At 43.4% G+C, this 18,606-nt stretch overlaps 1 protein-coding gene across 4 annotated transcripts in view; it reads right to left on the bottom strand.

Moving 5' to 3' along the window:
* LOC139458146 (hemicentin-1-like) overlaps positions 1-8,835 on the bottom strand; it is an 83,127-nt gene extending 74,292 nt beyond the window's left edge. For all 4 annotated transcript variants that reach the window (XM_071239460.1, XM_071239461.1, XM_071239464.1 and 1 more), the window contains exons 1-2: positions 8,640-8,835; positions 500-823 (exon numbers count right to left, since the gene is read on the bottom strand). In XM_071239460.1, coding sequence (XP_071095561.1) covers positions 500-823; positions 8,640-8,688 — 373 coding nt within the window. In that variant the 5' untranslated portion in view covers positions 8,689-8,835. The remainder of the gene's footprint in view (positions 1-499; positions 824-8,639) is intronic.
* Positions 8,836-18,606: the final 9,771 nt, after the last annotated feature.

The following is an 18,606-nucleotide window of genomic DNA, read 5'->3' as shown; positions in this document are numbered from 1 at the left end:
GTGTGTTTACGGGTAAAATATATTGCCAAATATTTTATGTTATCTGGAGTATTTGTCAAGTAAGATCATTTGAAACTGAGAATTAAGGTTTCACAAAGGCCGGCTTTCAAATAAATATAAATAATTTCTTTTCCGATGTAGCTGTCACCACGGAGATTCAATACCGCTGTTGAAATTGGGATTGTACTTGATAAAATGTTCACCCCATCAGCAGCTTCTGGTAGAAAGTAAATCCTCGGCTCCCAATACCAATTTGACTTTACATACCTAAATGTTTAGTTTTAAAGCGGCCATAACATTTCCGAGTACCGTGATGGGATTCAGACCACGGACCTTCTGATCTGAGGTCGGGCGCCTTGTCCACATGACCAAAGAGGTTAGCCCCGTCAGCAAGCTGACAAGGTAAGGATGTCATCTGTGGGATGACTTCACGCACTGCTACAATAGCATTGTCTGCTCATGATGCCAGTAGTTTTGACTGAATGAATGTTCTACTTACAGTGTACGTCCAGATGAACAGTGTTGCTGCTCTTTCCTGCATTCTGGCACATCCATGAAGTGTCATGTTCCACAGACACATTCCTGATGGTCAGAGAGTACGTGTGTTGTTGTCCGACCACAGATTGACACAGGTAGCTGGCGTTCCCCGTGGCCTGTAACCCTATATCCACCTGTACACGACAGACGCTACCATAGTTGCCTTTTACCAAGATCATGAAGCTCACCAAACCCGTCACGGTGGCATCTCCGACATGACAGGTGAGCGTGAACTGTTGACCAAGGACAGCAGCTGTAGCAGGCTTGTCCAAGGTTATGGTATTACCTTGAATAGAATGAATACAAATGTTTCATTATATCTAAAACGTTTTTCTTCAATAGTTATGGAATTAAGTCATGGATGCTATTATCAAGAGTGAGTGAGTTGGGTTTAACGCCTCTTTTAACAGTATTCCAGTTATATCGCGGCGTGTCGGCTTAATGTGTGATGCAGGTCTCAGACGTTTACCACTTCGGTGAAACCCACGAGCACGGGTATGGTGCTGACAAACCTAGAAACATAATCGGGGCGAACCGGGATTCGAACCCACAATCATAGGTTTCTAGCATTCCCAAGGGACGCAACTCTGCACAGCGAATCGCGGCGCCTTAGACGACTGGGCCACCCGTGCCCCCTATTATCAGGAGGCCTAGAGAAGTCTTTGAAGGCAACAGATGCAGTCTTATAGTTTGTACACTGTAATGTACTTCCTGCGTACCGCCACTATTAACAGTAGTTTAGTTATACCACACGCTGCTAACTGTATGTGGGAGGGACATGATGCAGATCTAACCAAAGGTATGCTGCTGACAAATTCAGAATCATAATCAGGGCGGACCGCCTCAGTGGTCTACTGGTAGAGCGTCCGCTCGGAGACCGGAAGGTCCGGGGTTCGATCCCCGACCGCGTCATACCAAAAGACGTTAAAAGATGGTACTTGTTGTTACCCTGTCTGGCGCTCGGCATTAAGGGGCTAAAACAAGGACTGGTCGGCTCGGAGTCAGTATACTGTGTCTAATGGGGTATTCATGTTAAACTGCGACTTGGTATCTCAGTGAGCTAGCACTATAAACTGGCATCAGTCCGGACTAGTACAAGCAGCCACACAAACACACACATATACATGCACGTCGCTATATAAGTGCAATAATCTTGGACGCGACGTTAAACCCAATTTCACCTCACCTCACCTCACCTCATAATCAGGGCGAATCTAGTTTTCGAACACACGATCATCGGATTCGTGAAAATAGAAGCGTCAAACCCCTTTCCATTTTCCCCCCGAAAGCCCATTGTACATGTGTTATAATCATACCTAACAGTGATCATACCAGGTGCTCGTGAACAGGTGAACGTATCCTGCCCCTTTGGTTGGCTGCCGTCACACGCAAATAAAGTCAAGTCAGCTGTTTGTATGTACAAGTGAAAATAGGAAATTGCAATCGACATCATTCTTGTCACGGATGGGTCAAATTTGGAGCTGTCCTCCACATGTCTACCATGAAACGTTTTGAAGGACTTACTGAGGCCTTGAATGCTGTAACCCTGATTAAGTAACGTTAAGTCGTATGACGCTGAAGGCTGGGTCTGGTGAAGCGATTCTCGACATTTAGATAACTTTGGCTATTATAAAGTTGAAGTCCTACCTCTTGTCATACAGTGTTTTGGAAACTATATTTTCACCATGATCCTTTGTGCTTTACTTATAGTCTAAAGATAAACAGAGGGGGCATTTCACTAATAATAATAATAATAATAATAATAATAATAATAATAATAATAATAATAATACCTTCTGTAACCTATCATATGCATTTAATAGTGGAAATTATTGTTACGCCACTGTTAGCAATATTCCAGCAACATCACGGCGGGGGGCACCAGAAATGGGCTTCACTCATTGTACCCATGTGGGGAATTGAACCCGGGTCTTCGGCGTGACGCGCGAACGCTTTAACCACTAGGCTACCTCGCCGTCCCCTGAAAACTAAGAGATACTATATCTCTGTATAGTACAACAATACTGACAGACTTCTTTTGAATATATACCCGTGAAGATTCCGGGGTAGAATAGGTCTTCAGCAACCCATGCTTGCCGTAAAAGGTGACTATGCTTGTCGTAAGAGGCGACTAACGGGATCGGGTGGTCAGGCTCGCTGACTTGGTTGATGCATGCCACCGTATCCTTATTGCGTAGATCGATGCTCATGATGTCAATCACATGGTTGTCTTGTTTCGATCGACTCTTTACAGAATGATCTCAAATCGCTGAAATACGTCTGAGCGCGGCGTTAAACAACAAACAAACAGTTACTGAAAATCACAAAAGTTTATGAGCGGTATGGCACGGCGTCATAGCCTCCTTCATTTGCGTCAATGGCGTCACACCATTTGTCCGGAGTGATGGTTGGATACACGCTCTAGCACTCACAGCTGTATAGCACAACGCCGTACCACCAAATTATTCAGCTTCGTGACAGTCAAAAATCGAATCATGGCAGCGAATAGGTCCAGGGTATGTATCATAAAAGAATGGAGTAAAAATATTATTCACATATTCACACGAGGGGTGGTCGGGTAGCCTAGTGGTTAAAGCGTTCGCTCGTCACGCCGAAGACCTGGGTTCGATTCCCGACATGGGTACAATGTGTGAAGCCCATTTCTGGTGTCCCCCGCCGTGATATTGCTGGCATATTTCTAAATGCGGCGTAAAACCATACTCACTCACACTCACACATATTCAGATGACACAGTTGACTGCTACCGAAACTATTGCGCGAATGGATGTATGGATATGCATTAAATTATTCATGTTTTCAATCAAATACATTAAATTCTGCGAAGTTTAAAAATGATACTGATGAATTTGATATAATTGTGTACTTAACGAGCAATGCTGAGATATCCTTAGAATGAACTTCTGTCCTCATCAGCAGCTGCAGATTAAGAAACGTGTCACGGTACTCTCTAGCATTGCAAGCCATGGCTAACATAAAATGCTATATAGGTATTAATGGTGGCGGGGCAATTCTTTTTCTTAAATCAGCACATGAAACTCCCTTTCATCTTTCAGAATGTCACAATAGTCAGTCAGTGTTGTGTGTGTCCACCACGGGAATTAATGCACGCCCTAATTCGAACATGAGAAGAAGATGTGCTATGCTTGATCAAAAGAAATATGATTGAACGCCATTTTCCTCGGTGAGTGAGTGAGTGAGTTGGGTTTAACGCCGCTTTTAACAGTATTCCAGTCATATCACGGCGTGTCAGCTTAATGTGGGAGGAAAGCCCGAATAATCAGGGCGAATCGGGATTCGAACCCACAATCCACCCCCCCCCCCCCCCCCCCCCCCCCCACACACACACACACACACACCATTTTCCTCAGAGTGCATGTGCTAATTGATCCTTGTTATCAGGGCGACCCTTGCAGCCTAGTTATTAAAGCGTTCGCTCGTCGCGCCGAAGGCTTAGATTCGATTTCCAGCATTGGTACAATGTGTGCAGACCATTTCTTGTGTCCCCTGTCGTGGTATTGCTGGAATATTGATAGAAGCGGTGTAGAACCATACTCACTCACTCACTCACTCATCCATCTGCCCACCAATTTCAGTCACTTGCTCGCTCAGTCTGTATAATTAACGCATTGCCCCATTTATAATTGCCACGGTGTCATAGCCTAGTGGTTAAAGCGTCCTGTCGTCTCGCCAAGTGCTCGGAATCGAGTCTCCAAATGGTACAATGTGTAAAGCCCATTTCTGATGTCACCCGTCGTGTTATAGGCGGAGTAAAACCACATTCATTTGTAATGCGTCATCGTCATGTCCTTGTTGTGCTGTAGAACGACTCATGCGGTCGTTTACCATGTGACCCGTGCCTTGCTGTTATGTAATATAACGCCCGGGAGAGTATTGCAAATTGTAGCATACACTGACATGATACACCGACATGATACACCCACATAATACGCCCACATGATAAGCCCACATGATACGCCCACATGATTATGGTCGTAGGACAGCAACTGTGACTAATGTCAAGGAAATAGCTGTTCCGGCGTCGGAGTGATGTCCGTGGACAAAGTCGACTCTCTATCGAGTTTACCAGGTTGATGGTTTTACATATACTCACACGCAAAAGAAACGCAAATGATTTTAAGCAAATAAGTAACAAACACGGAACCATAAATTGATTTGAGTTTTTGCATGTAGTGAAGCCTGATTGTGTTATCAATATTTTTGGTTGCATTTTGGAAGCCCCGAGTAAAAACTCAACATGAAAAACGAATCGCCAAAACGCACCATTTCAATGAATATGTGGGTATCATGTACCCATTTCTCGCGAAATCGAAAATGCACGAACTAACACGAACTGTAGTGGGTATAAAACTGTGGCCGATTCCTGGACCTACATGTACCATTCCTTGGTCAACAATGCCACGCCCAACTCAAATTCAGAGAAACCAGGCTATCGGACGTTTGGAGGCTGGAGAGTCTGTCCAAGATGTAGCCCGTCATTTCAACGTTAACATAACCACAATTCACCGTCTCCTGCATCGATACAATGCTACACAGACCACAGATGACCTACCTCGGAGCGGTTGTCCTAGGGTCACCACACCTCGACAAGATCGGCAGATTACCCGTAATGCGAGACTTGGACCCATGTGCTTTCTGAATGTTGGTCAAGGTCGGGGACACGGCGTCACTGCTCAGCGGTATATCGACCAAGTGATCAGACCACACGTTGTTCCATTTTTTGCACAACATCAACAACACATTTTCCAGCAGGACAACGCTCGTCCCCATGTTACCAGAGCTACCATGGCCTTTCTGCAACAACACAACATCTGTGTTCTACCGTGGCCAGCCCTCAGCCCTGATCTGAACCCCATCGAACACTTGTGGGATGAGGTTCAAAGGCGTCTGCACAATGTGCGCCCAGTCCCTACAACTGCCGATGAACTACGCACAGCTGCTCTGGATGTGTGCAGGAGGATCCCTAGGGCCTTCACAAATCGTCCGATCCACTCAATGTACCGGAGATGTGTGGCAGTGATAAATGCTATTGGTGGTCACACCAGGTATTGACTGACATTTTTGGTATTGACACGAAACTGTGTAAGCCCTTAACATTTGAAAAAAACAATTATATCATCTGCCTTTTAATCCATTAAACTGTCTTCAGTCAATTTTTTGTTAATCTTGCCCTATTAGTATTGCTTGTCTTTACTGTTGAAAATAAATAACATGTATACTGCATACTCGACTTGCGTTTCTTTTGCTTGTGAGCATACATATGAATTGCAGATCCCACGAAGGTGTTATTTTCCGTATATTCGTGTATTATATAAACGTGATTTCCTTTTTCAAGGCAATCACACACCCCACCTCCTGTCGCCCCAGAGCATGAACGAGTCATGTGGTACATTACAATTCATCTGTTTAAATATAACTGATATCACTACCACATATGAACAGCCATACATTTAAACATAAATATCATGCATTGCCAAGCAGATGTCATGCATGAAAATTAGATATCCTATGAGATATCCGACAAGATACAATAAATTTGGATATCATTCATACATTTTACATCGCATATTTCACTCGTGAGGATCCCGGTTAGAATGATTTTTCAGCAGCCCATGCTTGCCGCAAAAGGCGACTATGCTTGTCGTACGAGGCGACTAACAGGATCGGGTGGTCAGGTTCGCTGAGTTAGTTGATGCATGTCATCGTATCTCAATTCCGTGGATCGATGCTCATGATATCAATCACTGGCTTGTCTGGTTCAGACTTGATTATTTACAGACCGTCGTCATATAGCTGGAATATTGCTGAGTGCGGTGTTAAACAACAAACCAACCAACCATGATATCAATCACTGGATTGTCTGGTTCAGACTCGATTATTTACAGACCGCCGTCATATAGCTCGAATATTGCTGAGTGCGGCGTCAAACAACAAACAAACAATACATCGCATATTTAGCGAGTTTAAGCGACAGCAGCTGTGGGCGGTAGAAGGAGAGACAAGAAACGGCATATAACCGTCTGCATCCTTGTCAACGCCTATACACACCAGCGGAGTGAGCTACATCCATGTAAAAAATAATACCCGAGAATAGCGATCAGCTGCTTCACTTAGGGTTATTATTATTTTAAATATGTTTAGTAAAGGCTGCATATAATTAAGAAAATAATGGAATATATTATTCCTGATAAAAAAAATAGTTTCAGATACAATTGTTGTCGATCCTTGCATTAAAAATCCTATAAAGTTATATCATTGGGTGTGTCTTTACCGAATCACCGGTCGATTCCAAGAAAACGTGTGTACAGCTGATTGCTGTTTCCGGCTTAGTTTACGAGAAAATGCACAAGGTAATCTTAATCCCTAGATATAAAACAATGCCTCGTAATGTTCTCGTAATACGTAATGAAGTTCAACTTTGACCTCCACAGACGCCATATTTATCGAAGGGGATTACATGTACAATAAACAAGCTCGTCTCAAACGTAACTCAGTGTCACTTGGTTAATTGACTTCTCACGAATCAAAGATATTACCACCAGCGGAAGTGTACTGTCCGGATAAGTGAGACAACTTTGAGTGCATTTCAGTGTTTTGTGTATGAAAATGACCGCCCGGTTCCGGAAACTGAATCTCCGGATATACGGGTAAATTTATATAGTCATTATTTCGTTTTGAATGAAAATCGTCCGGGAACCGAGGTTTCCGGATATCTGAAGTCCGTATAAACGGGGCACGACTGTACATGGACACCGTGTCGACATCATGGTAAACTGAGGGACAAAACCATGGTTGAAATGTTGATCTAAATTTGTGCAGAAGAAAGTAAATTGATTGATTTTCAAAGATAAAATGTTTGATACACTCAGCGGCAGTTGTGTATTATCCGAATGTTGATTTTTAATTTGTAAAAGTTTTAAATCCCATTGTATATTAAAATATAAAACAATGTAGAAGTATTTTATGAGTGCTGACTGAGAGCAGTACAGTTCCTCGTTGGCTATAATATCGCTAGAATTGAAAGTACAGAGATGTATACTTTCTTTTGTCCCTGAGTTTATGTTTAATGGAAGAATAGATCCTCCATCAAGTAGTGGGGCTCTGTCTATTGACAGTTATCTATTGATAACGACCATGTAATATTCATCTATTGATATCGACCATGTAATTTTTATCTGTTGATAAGGACCATGTGATATGTATCAATATATGTCGACCATGTGATATGTATCGATAGATGTCGACCATGTGCTTCGTATCTATAGATATCGACCATGTGATATGTATCTATTGATAACGACAATGTACTATGTATCTATTGATATCGACCATGTGATATGTATCAATAGATATCGACCATGTGATATGTATCTATTGATAACGACCATGTAATATTTATCTATTAATAACGACCATGTCATTTTTATCTTTTGATAACGACATGTGATATGTATCAATAGATAACGACCATGTGATATGTATCTATAGATATCGACCATGTGATATGTATCTATTGTTAACGACCATGTCATATGTTTCTGTTGATAACGACCATGTACTATGTATCTATTGTTATCTAGTGGTAGAGCGTCCGCCCGAAGAGCGGAAGGTCCGGGGTTCAATCCTTGGCCGCGTCACACATAAGACGTTAAAAGATGGTACTTGTTGTTACCCTGTCTGGCGCTCGGCATTAAGGGGCTAAAACAAGGACTGGTCGGCTCGGAGTCTGAGTGGGGTATTCATGTTAAACTGCGGCATGGTATCTCAGTGAGCAAGCACTATAAATCGGAATCAGTCCTGACTAGTACAAGCAGCCACACACTGGTAATAACGACCATGCAATATTTATTTATTGAGAACGATAATGTAATATGTATCTATTGATAACGACCACGTAATATTTATCGATTCTTAAGAACGATGTAATTTCAACATATTGAAACAAACACAAGGATTGAACCCAACCCCAAAAGAGCAATAATATGCTTTACGTATTATAATGAGAAGTCCTTAAATATGGAATCGCAAGGTCATAGCCACCAGCTGAATCTAGATATACTTACAACGAGCAGGGGGGGTCAAAAACGTCATCAATAGCAGTAGATACCGCATCTCCCTGGTTGACAATGTCCTCGATCAAAACAATGGGACAGAGTAGAACAAAATGAAACACGAAACCCATAGGAAATAGTCCATCAACACAGAGCATCACATTCTCAGCCTCCGGCACATTATCAGGGAGAGTTGACGTCGTGTGATTCTTTCCTTCCTTGTAGCCGAGGCGTATGTGCATGCATAGTCAGTGTTACATATGCTGCTGCAATTAGTTGATATCATGTACAGAAGTGTGTGACAAATGATAGAATTTAATGAGGTGACTATTGTTGAGTTAAGGGCAAGATGACCTTTGACGATATATACTTAGAGACAGGAATTATACTTCCTGTCAAATGAATGGTGTGAGGTGAAATGGGGTTTAACGTCGCGTCCAAGATTATTGCACTTATAGCGACGTGCATGCAGGTGTATGGGTGTGTGTGGCTGCTTGTACTAGTCCGGACTGATGCCGATTTATAGTGCTAGCTGACTGAGATACCATGCCGCAGTTTAACATGAATACCCCACTCAGACACAGTATACTGACTCCGAGCCGACCGGTCCTTGTTTTAACCTTTTAATGCCGAGCGCCTGAAGGGGTAACAACAAGTACCATCTTTTAACGTCTTTTGGTATGACGCGGCCGGGGATTGAGCCCCGGACCTTCCGCTCTCCGGGCGGACGCTCTACCACTAGACCACGGAGGCGGTCAAACATGAATTGAATCCCCATGGTGGACATTGGTGGCCTCATGTGACGTCAGTGATAGAACTAATATTAATGGACTACAAATGAAAAGGTTGCAGGTTTCCATCCCGCCGAGGTTTTAAATATGTTGTGTTCATATGTGTTGCGCTGTTTGACAAATAGCGTGTCTCTCATATATCTCTCAAACTGACAATGACTGTATATCTGATTGTTACGATAGATCATAATCTTTTCTACTGCTTGCCCTCTTCACCTTCACAGCCGTATGCCCATTAAACGACAAAAACGCGAAAATCTGTCCTTTATAAACGTACTAACAAGAAGTATACGGACATTTCCCACATTTAGTTCCCCAAACACGTTTAGCTGTTCTACACAATCCTAAACATGTTTAGACCTGAACACGTCACGATCAAGGACATGGAACGTGTTTAGGCTTTAACATTGCATATCTATTCATTTTCGTTTTCACAAATCCCATCTTGGGGCAATACATATTGTATATTGTATTTAACACGACTTCTAGTAGAATCGGCTTAAAAGGCTTGCTAGAGTTTCGTTTCTCAATTACTTCAGTTTCTAAATGAAAAATACTGAAGGCCATTTTTTTACTATAGTTATAAGTCACTTTAGTATAAAAATACCCGCAAAAGAAAATCAATTTATCAAAATTGCAACGAAATCAACATTTAAAATATAAGTCATACAGCATCAGATACTGCCATGACAGATGCCCGAATTGAGGTCGGGCAGCAAAAAACAACCTTTCAACGTGATGGACAAAGGGCACACACATTTAAAATCTCACAAGTTCAACGACACAACACATTAATAGCGCGTATGACCACCCCTACTACAAGACACGGAAAAAACATTCACACAACACGGAAAGTCTTATGACGTGTGACGACGTCACGTGAGATACGTCGCCATTCTTGTTGAAGGGACTGGATCAGTACTTGCCGGTTGGCGGGGGGATGTGGTCGGAGTCGAACACGACGATCCATAACTTCCCAATGGTTTCTATGCCCGGGGAGCGTGCAGGCCACGGCAGCACGTTGACGTTGTTGGCTGCAAGGAAGTTCAGTACGGTTCGGACTGTAGGGTTCGGACTGTTGTTGTCATGCTGAAAAGGATTTGTTTGTTTGTTTGTTTGTTTGTTGTTTAACGCCGCACTCAGCAATATTCCAGCTATATGACGGCGGTCTGTAAATAATCGAGTCTGGACCAGACAATCCAGTGATTGATATCATGAGCATCGATCCACGCAATTGGGATACGATGACATGCATCAACCAAGTCAGCGAGCCTGACCACCCGATCCTGTTAGTCGCTTCTTACGAAAAGCATAGTCGCCTTTTACAACAAACATGGGATGCTGAAGACCTATTCTACCCCGGATTTTCAAGGGTCGCTAAAAAGGACACCACGTGGCAGCTGTTGTAGAATTGGTAAGACAATCCGACGACGAATGTCATCCACGCAACGCTGAGCTGTCAAATTGCGGTTAACAATGACCAGCGGTGTTCTGTCCTGCCCACAAATTCCTCCCCACACCATAACACTCCCTCCCCAATACGGCAAGACCTCATGAGCACAGCATGCCGCCGTTCGTTCTCCTCTCTTCTATAAGCCCTGAACATACAGAGTCGGCTTTTATCAGTGAAGACGACCCTTTGTCAGTAACATCACTTCCACCGGGTCCACCTCAGAGTCTGACGCCAATGTTGCGCTGTCAATAACTTCCTCTGTAGTGTCTGTGAGCCCTACATTCTTGAGCCCTGAGTCGCCTGGTTACTGTATGTCGACTAACTATATGCACTAAGGCATTTGTCGCTTTCAAAGTACGCAAGTACCGGTCTACATTGGGTGTAGTTACCATCCGTCTGTCTGTTCTTGGCCGGTCAAATGTCGGCCCGGTCTGTCTATAACGTTGCATGATATTAGTTACAGCAACTCAGGAGCACCCAAAAATTCTAGCAGTGCGGGTTTGGGTGGCTCCCATCTGTATAATACCCAGGCCCCGCTCGCCTTGTTCAGATGTCAGGCGTGCCCGCTCGCGTTGTTCAGATGTCAGGCGTGTCATTTCTATGATGGTTATTTATCAATGTGAGTTGGTGACATGCCGTCCGAATCATTATAATACCCTAATTGCACGTGAAGTTTCGGCTGCCGAAGCGGTAAGTTTTTTTTCACCTTTTCGCTTTTTCTACACCAAAAAAGTGCCGTGAACGTGTATCACTTCCTGCACTGTTGTGTTTGGACGATATGTTTTGCATTGATTTAGTTTGAACGTGTGTTTATATATTTTTGAAATTCCACTATTAAAGTGGTCAAGTTGTCTGGAACATTCCCAGTTCATTAATAATTGTCACAACAAGGTCGGTTACAATGAATCAACAAAGGTCTGATGAACCTGCGTTGTTTAGTGAGTGAGTGAGTGAGTTGGGTTAAACGCCGCTTTTAACAGTATTCAAGTTATATCACGGCTTGTCACCTTAATGTGGGAGGAAAGCCCGAAGTGATGCAGGTCGCAGACGTTTATCACTTCGGTGAAACCCATGAGCATGGGTATGGTGCTGACAAACCTAGAAACATAATCGGGGCGAACCGGGATTCGAACCCACAATCATAGGTTTCTGGCGTGCCCAAGGGACGCAACTCTGCACAGCGTCTGTTAGCATGCTTGACAAGTGACCTTGTATTAAAGAATAGTGTTTCGTGTGTGCCCAGTCGTCTGTTAACATGCTTGACAAGTGACCTTGTATTAAAGAATAGTGTTTCGTGTGTGCCCAGTCGTCTGTTAACATGCTTGACAAGTGACCTTGTATTAAAGAATACTGTTTCGTGTGTGCCCAGTCGTCTGTTAACATGCTTGACAAGTGACCTTGTATTAAAGAATAGCGTTTAGTGTGTGCCCAGTCGTCTGTTAACATGCTTGACAAGTGACCTTGTATTAAAGAATAGTGTTTCGTGTATGCCCAGTCGTCTGTTAACATGCTTGACAAGTGACCTTGTATTAAAGAATAGTGTTTAGTGTGTGCCCAGTCGTCTGTTAACATGCTTGACAAGTGACCTTGTATTAAAGAATAGTGTTTCGTGTGTGCCCAGTCGTCTGTTAACATGCTTGACAAGTGACCTTGTATTAAAGAATAGTGTTTAGTGTATGCCCAGTCGTCTGTTAACATGCTTGACAAGTGACCTTGTATTAAAGAATAGTGTTTCGTGTGTGCACAGTCGTCTGTTAACATGCTTGACAAGTGGCCTTGCATTAAAGAATAGTGTTTAGTGTGTGCTCAGTCGTCTGTTAACATGCTTGACAAGTGACCTTGTATTAAAGAAGTGTTTTGTGTGTGCCCAGTCGTCTGTTAACATGCTTGACAAGTGACCTTGTATTAAAGAATAGTGTTTAGTGTATGCCCAGTCGTCTGTTAACATGCTTGACAAGTGACCTTGTATTAAAGAATAGTGTTTCGTGTGTGCACAGTCGTCTGTTAACATGCTTGACAAGTGACCTTGTATTAAAGAATAGTGTTTAGTGTATGCCCAGTCGTCTGTTAACATGCTTGACAAGTGACCTTGTATTAAAGAATAGTGTTTCGTGTGCGCCCAGTCGTCTGTTAACATGCTTGACAAGTGACCTTGTATTAAAGAATAGTGTTTAGTGTGTGCTCAGTCGTCTGTTAACATGCTTGACAAGTGACCTTGTATTAAAGAATAGTGTTTCGTGTGTGCACAGTCGTCTGTTAACATGCTTGACAAGTGACCTTGTATTAAAGAATAGTGTTTAGTGTATGCCCAGTCGTCTGTTAACATGCTTGACAAGTGACCTTGTATTAAAGAATAGTGTTTCGTGTGTGCCCAGTCGTCTGTTAACATGCTTGACAAGTGACCTTGTATTAAAGAATAGTGTTTAGTGTGTGCTCAGTCGTCTGTTAACATGCTTGACAAGTGACCTTGTATTAAAGAATAGTGTTTCGTGTGTGCCCAGTCGTCTGTTAACATGCTTGACAAGTGACCTTGTATTAAAGAATAGTGTTTCGTGTGTGCCCAGTCGTCTGTTAACATGCTTGACAAGTGACCTTGTATTAAAGAATAGTGTTTCGTGTGTGCCCAGTCGTCTGTTAACATGCTTGACAAGTGACCTTGTATTAAAGAATAGTGTTTCGTGTGTGCCCAGTCGTCTGTTAACATGCTTGACAAGTGGCCTTGTATTAAAGAATAGTGTTTTGTGTGTGCACAGTCGTCTGTTAACATGCTTGACAAGTGACCTTGTATTAAAGAATAGTGTTTCGTGTGTGCCCAGTCGTCTGTTAACATGCTTGACAAGTGACCTTGTATTAAAGAATAGTGTTTCGTGTGTGCCCAGTCGTCTGTTAACATGCTTGACAAGTGACCTTGTATTAAAGAATACTGTTTCGTGTGTGCCCAGTCGTCTGTTAACATGCTTGACAAGTGACCTTGTATTAAAGAATAGTGTTTCGTGTATGCCCAGTCGTCTGTTAGCATGCTTGACAAGTGACCTTGCATTAAAGAATAGTGTTTTGTGTGTGCCCAGTCGTCTGTTAACATGCTTGACAAGTGACCTTGTATTAAAGAATAGTGTTTCGTGTGTGCCCAGTCGTCTGTTAACATGCTTGACAAGTGACCTTGTATTAAAGAATAGTGTTTCGTGTGTGCACAGTCGTCTGTTAACATGCTTGACAAGTGACCTTGTATTAAAGAATAGTGTTTCGTGTGTGCCCAGTCGTCTGTTAACATGCTTGACAAGTGACCTTGTATTAAAGAATAGCGTTTAGTGTGTGCCCAGTCGTCTGTTAACGTTAAACTTGAGCGCGGTCGTTAGTCAGTCTAAACTGCACATACAACTGTTTCTGACATGATACATTGTAACATTTAAAAGTTAATCTACTTCTTGCATTCAACACGTAGTCCTATAAGGAAACTAACACAAGGTCGTCATGGTTACCAGCGCGTTTAGTTACACCTCCTTAACAGTCGAAGATGTCGTTTCCGAGATCTTTCCTGTTGTGGTAACACAATGCCCCGCATGGAGATAAGCAGGTGGTTCCTGCAGTCAGTCTGTTGATCGTTAGGTTCCTCATCAGTGGCTGCAGGCACAGACGAATACACCGGATTTAGGCGCACGGTTGATAGCACTGACATATCTCATGCTATAACAGGGACGCAAACGCAAAGTGGGTGTGTCGGTGAACAATTTAGGTTTAACGGTTTGATCAGGGCATGTTAACCTCTCACCCAATAGCATGTGATGACCAAAGAGACGGGTTTTTCTCTAACGTAGGTGTGGTGAAATGGGGTTTAACGTCGCGTCCAAGATTATTGCACTTATATAGCGACGTGCATGTACGTGTGTGTGTTTGTGTGGATGCTTGTACTAGTCCGGACTGATGCCGATTTATAGTGCTAGCTCACTGAGATACCATGACGCAGTTTAACATGAATACCCCACTCAGACACAGTATACTGACTCCGAGCCGACCAGTCCTTGTTTTAGCCCCTTAATGCCCAGCGCCAGACAGGGTTACAACAAGTACCATCTTTTAACGTCTTCTTGTATGACGCGGTCGGGGATCAAACCCCGGACCTTCCGCTCTCCGGGCGGACGCTCTACCACTAGACCACGGAGGCGGTACTCTAGCGTAGAACCAATGTAGATATAAAAGCGTGCAGTCTGTTTCGAGATCAGTGACAAGTAAATATAAAACAGAGATTATAAAAGCATGTTATTTTATCCGAACGAGATATTCCTTGATAGAGAAACATATATGTTCAATATGAAAATCTTCACATCAAACTAAATGTAGGCTAAGGGATGCGGAGAGACGATCGGGTCATGTCACGTGATCTATATTACACGACGCCATCTGTGGTTTTATTGCCGTTACTCAACACAAGCAAGGGAGGTTACTCTCATTTGCCAAACGAAGTTGAAGGTCGTAATTAGACTTCAACGATGAATGATGGGATGATGGCCCGGGTGTTATATAGACACAGAATGAATGAGTCCTGCGCTTGTCAAATACAAAAGCCGAACATTACTGACTTGACAAATTAAAATGAAATATATGCTTCCAAACAAAATAGGAGATACTGAAAAATATTTGTTATGATTTGTCGACTTTGAACAATAACTGCCAGTGATAGAACGGTTTTTGTTTCGGAACCAAAACATAACGCTCGAACGCACCCGACATGCTGCACTTGGACAATGCAATTCATCCGTCTACTTGGGTTGGGGGTCTTTTTATATTTTGAACCTTCAGTGCAAGGTCGTCAAGTCACTCGGAGGCATGAGAAGTTTTTATCTTATTATTCAAAGAAACATGCAAGCGGACCCGTGAAGACTCGGGGTGGAATAGGTCTTCAGCAACCCATGCTTGTCGTAAGAGGCGACTAACGGGATCGGGTGGTCAGGCTCGCTGACTTAGCTGATGCATGTCATCGTATTCCAATTGCGTGGATCGATGCTCATGATATTAATCACTGAATTGTCTGGTCCACACTCGATTATTTACAGACCGCCGTCATGTAGCTGGAATTTAGCTGAGTGCGGCGTTAAACAACAAACAAACAAACTCTCTACTCTGGCTTTAATGCAGCATTTGTGATCAAATCTGGATTCCGTCTTCTACACCGTGATGATCGTCTAAGGGCTGGTGTACACTTCAAACTGGGTTTTTCTGACAGGCAACCCAAGGCAATTGACCCAGAGTGGGTCCGAACGTAACTGCGAACCGGGATTCGAACCCACAATCATAGGTTTCTGGCGTGCCTAAGGGACGCAACTCAGCACAGCGAATCGCGGCGCTTTAGACGACTGGGCCACCCGTGCCCCTAATGGCGTCTTTCTGTATGTAAGGCCTTTATTTCGGACACAGGTGGGTGATCACAAAAACAGATGTCGACACGCTGTTAAAACACATGATAAAATTACATTAACAGAAGAACGATTACCATTAAGAAGATATAATGCTGCGTTCTTATTGGACAATATATGCAACGAGTATCATACACTTTCATTCGAATGAACATAAATTAACTTTACTTGATTGACATTTATGCTCATCTAATCTATAATCCAGTGGAAACTCCCCCTGCCATGATGGAGAATTAAAATTATTACATAAACATAAGCAGATAAGCATCAAATGTTGTTTTAGTAATCTGCTACTCAGTTGTTAATCATAAGATAAGCCTTTACTCTGATTGTCCCTATAAATCGTAATACAGTCATTTACAGTGTGTTCAGAAGCTGTTCTTTGAACTTTAGTGCGGGGGGTTTGGGGGGGGGGGTGGTGTTCGGGTAGCCTAGTGGTTAAAGCGTTCGCTCGTCACGCCGAAGACCCGGGTTCGATTCCCGACATGGGTACAATGTGTGAAGCCCCGCCGTGATATTGCTGGAATATTGCTAAAATCGGCGTAAAACCGTACTCACTCACTCACTAGTGCATTGAGATGTTTGAATGTAATCAACATTGAACCCCTGTTAACAGTCTGACATAAGAAAACAATCTGGTACTTAATCTGATTTACTGTGAGATAAAGAAATCTTGTTTTATTATTTAAGTGTCACCTGGCGTTGTATACAATTATATTTCAAAAGCTGCACGAACAGTTTATTTCTGTGAAATGTTTCAATGACACGCGGGACAGTCTATTTTTGACATAGGGGTGTGCCCAATCGCCTACATAAATCCTGTAGGCGTATGGAAGCGGAGGCCAATTGGGGTGTAGGCGATATATGAGAAACCTGGTGGTATGCCCTTGGGGCGTCAATCAGCCATCCTTTCTAACACATGACAGACAGGTTATGCTGTGACACTTAATTATCTGATACAGTGAACTACTGTTATAACGAACTCAAAGGGACTGCTAATTTTAGTTCCTTACTACCGTAATTCGTTATAAGCATATATAAAGCATAGCTACAGCATATAGTCGGTACTAAAAAGTTAGTTCGTTATATCCGTTAGTTCGTTATAAGCGTGTTCGTTATAACCGTAGTTTCCTGTAGTACCTTTATTGTTTGACGTCAGTGCGCTAACTCATTCGTCACCACTCGCCCCTTTCCGTAACCTACAAGAAGACTCGCCCCCCTGTCGATGAATCTTATGTCGAAAATACGACAAACCAATCAAAATGAGCGTGCGACTTCAAGTACGTCCGTCAAAGAATCTCTCAGGAATAATGTTTGATTTTACATATGTCTTGCATCTAAACATATAAATCATACTGTATAAGGCGTGAAGTCCCAATCTGTCTTACATAGCATCTGGCATATATATGACATGGGAAATATGCGTGAATCATTACACAACGAATTGGCAATAGTTTTCGTTATGCCCGTTTGCGCTAAGGCGGAACCCAGTCGCAAAAACTGGCCACGAGAGGGCACGAGTAGCTGTATGAGAGTTCTACCAAGACAACATACTGGCACTAATAGCTGTACTGTTTGTACGCCGTCTTGTATTTCTTGTCTGTACCGTCTTGTATTTCAAGGCGACAGGTGGTCGTGACAAGGTGGTCAGGAGACGTGTACGCCGATGTCAAAGGTCATCAACGACGGCGATCTGGACCAGCACCAACCCCGGCGATCTGGCCAGGCGCTGCACGAGTATGCAAGACCTCTACCAAAATGTCATTGGGAGGCAAATTCGTACCCCAAAACGAATCTTTGACCAATCGTTGGGACATGACCCCGTCATCTCAATGTTCATGTGTTGACGACACAACCCTGTCGTCTTTCTTGGTTGTATGCACCTCACAATACACCGCCACCCTCACACTACACCGCCACCCTCACACTACACTGCCACCCTCACAATACACTGCCACCCTCACAATAGACCGCCAGCAATCTGTTGGTTGTATGCACCCTCACAATACACCGCCACCCTCACACTACACCACCACCCTCACACTACACCACCACCCTCACACTACACCGCCACCCTCACACTACACCGCCACCCTCACACTACACCGCCACCCTCACACTACACCGCCACCCTCACAATACACCGCCACCCTCACAATACACCGCCACCCTCACACTACACCGCCACCCTCACACTACACCGCCACCCTCACACTACACCGCCACCCTCACACTACACCGCCACCCTCACAATACACCGCCACCCTCACACTACACCGCCACCCTCACACTACACCGCCACCCTCACAATACACCGCCACCCT

Source organism: Haliotis cracherodii, unplaced genomic scaffold (assembly GCF_022045235.1).
Source record: "Haliotis cracherodii isolate W230 unplaced genomic scaffold, xgHalCrac1.p SCAF_12, whole genome shotgun sequence".
Lineage (NCBI taxonomy): Eukaryota > Metazoa > Mollusca > Gastropoda > Lepetellida > Haliotidae > Haliotis > Haliotis cracherodii.
This window is presented reverse-complemented; position numbering and strand designations above follow the sequence as displayed.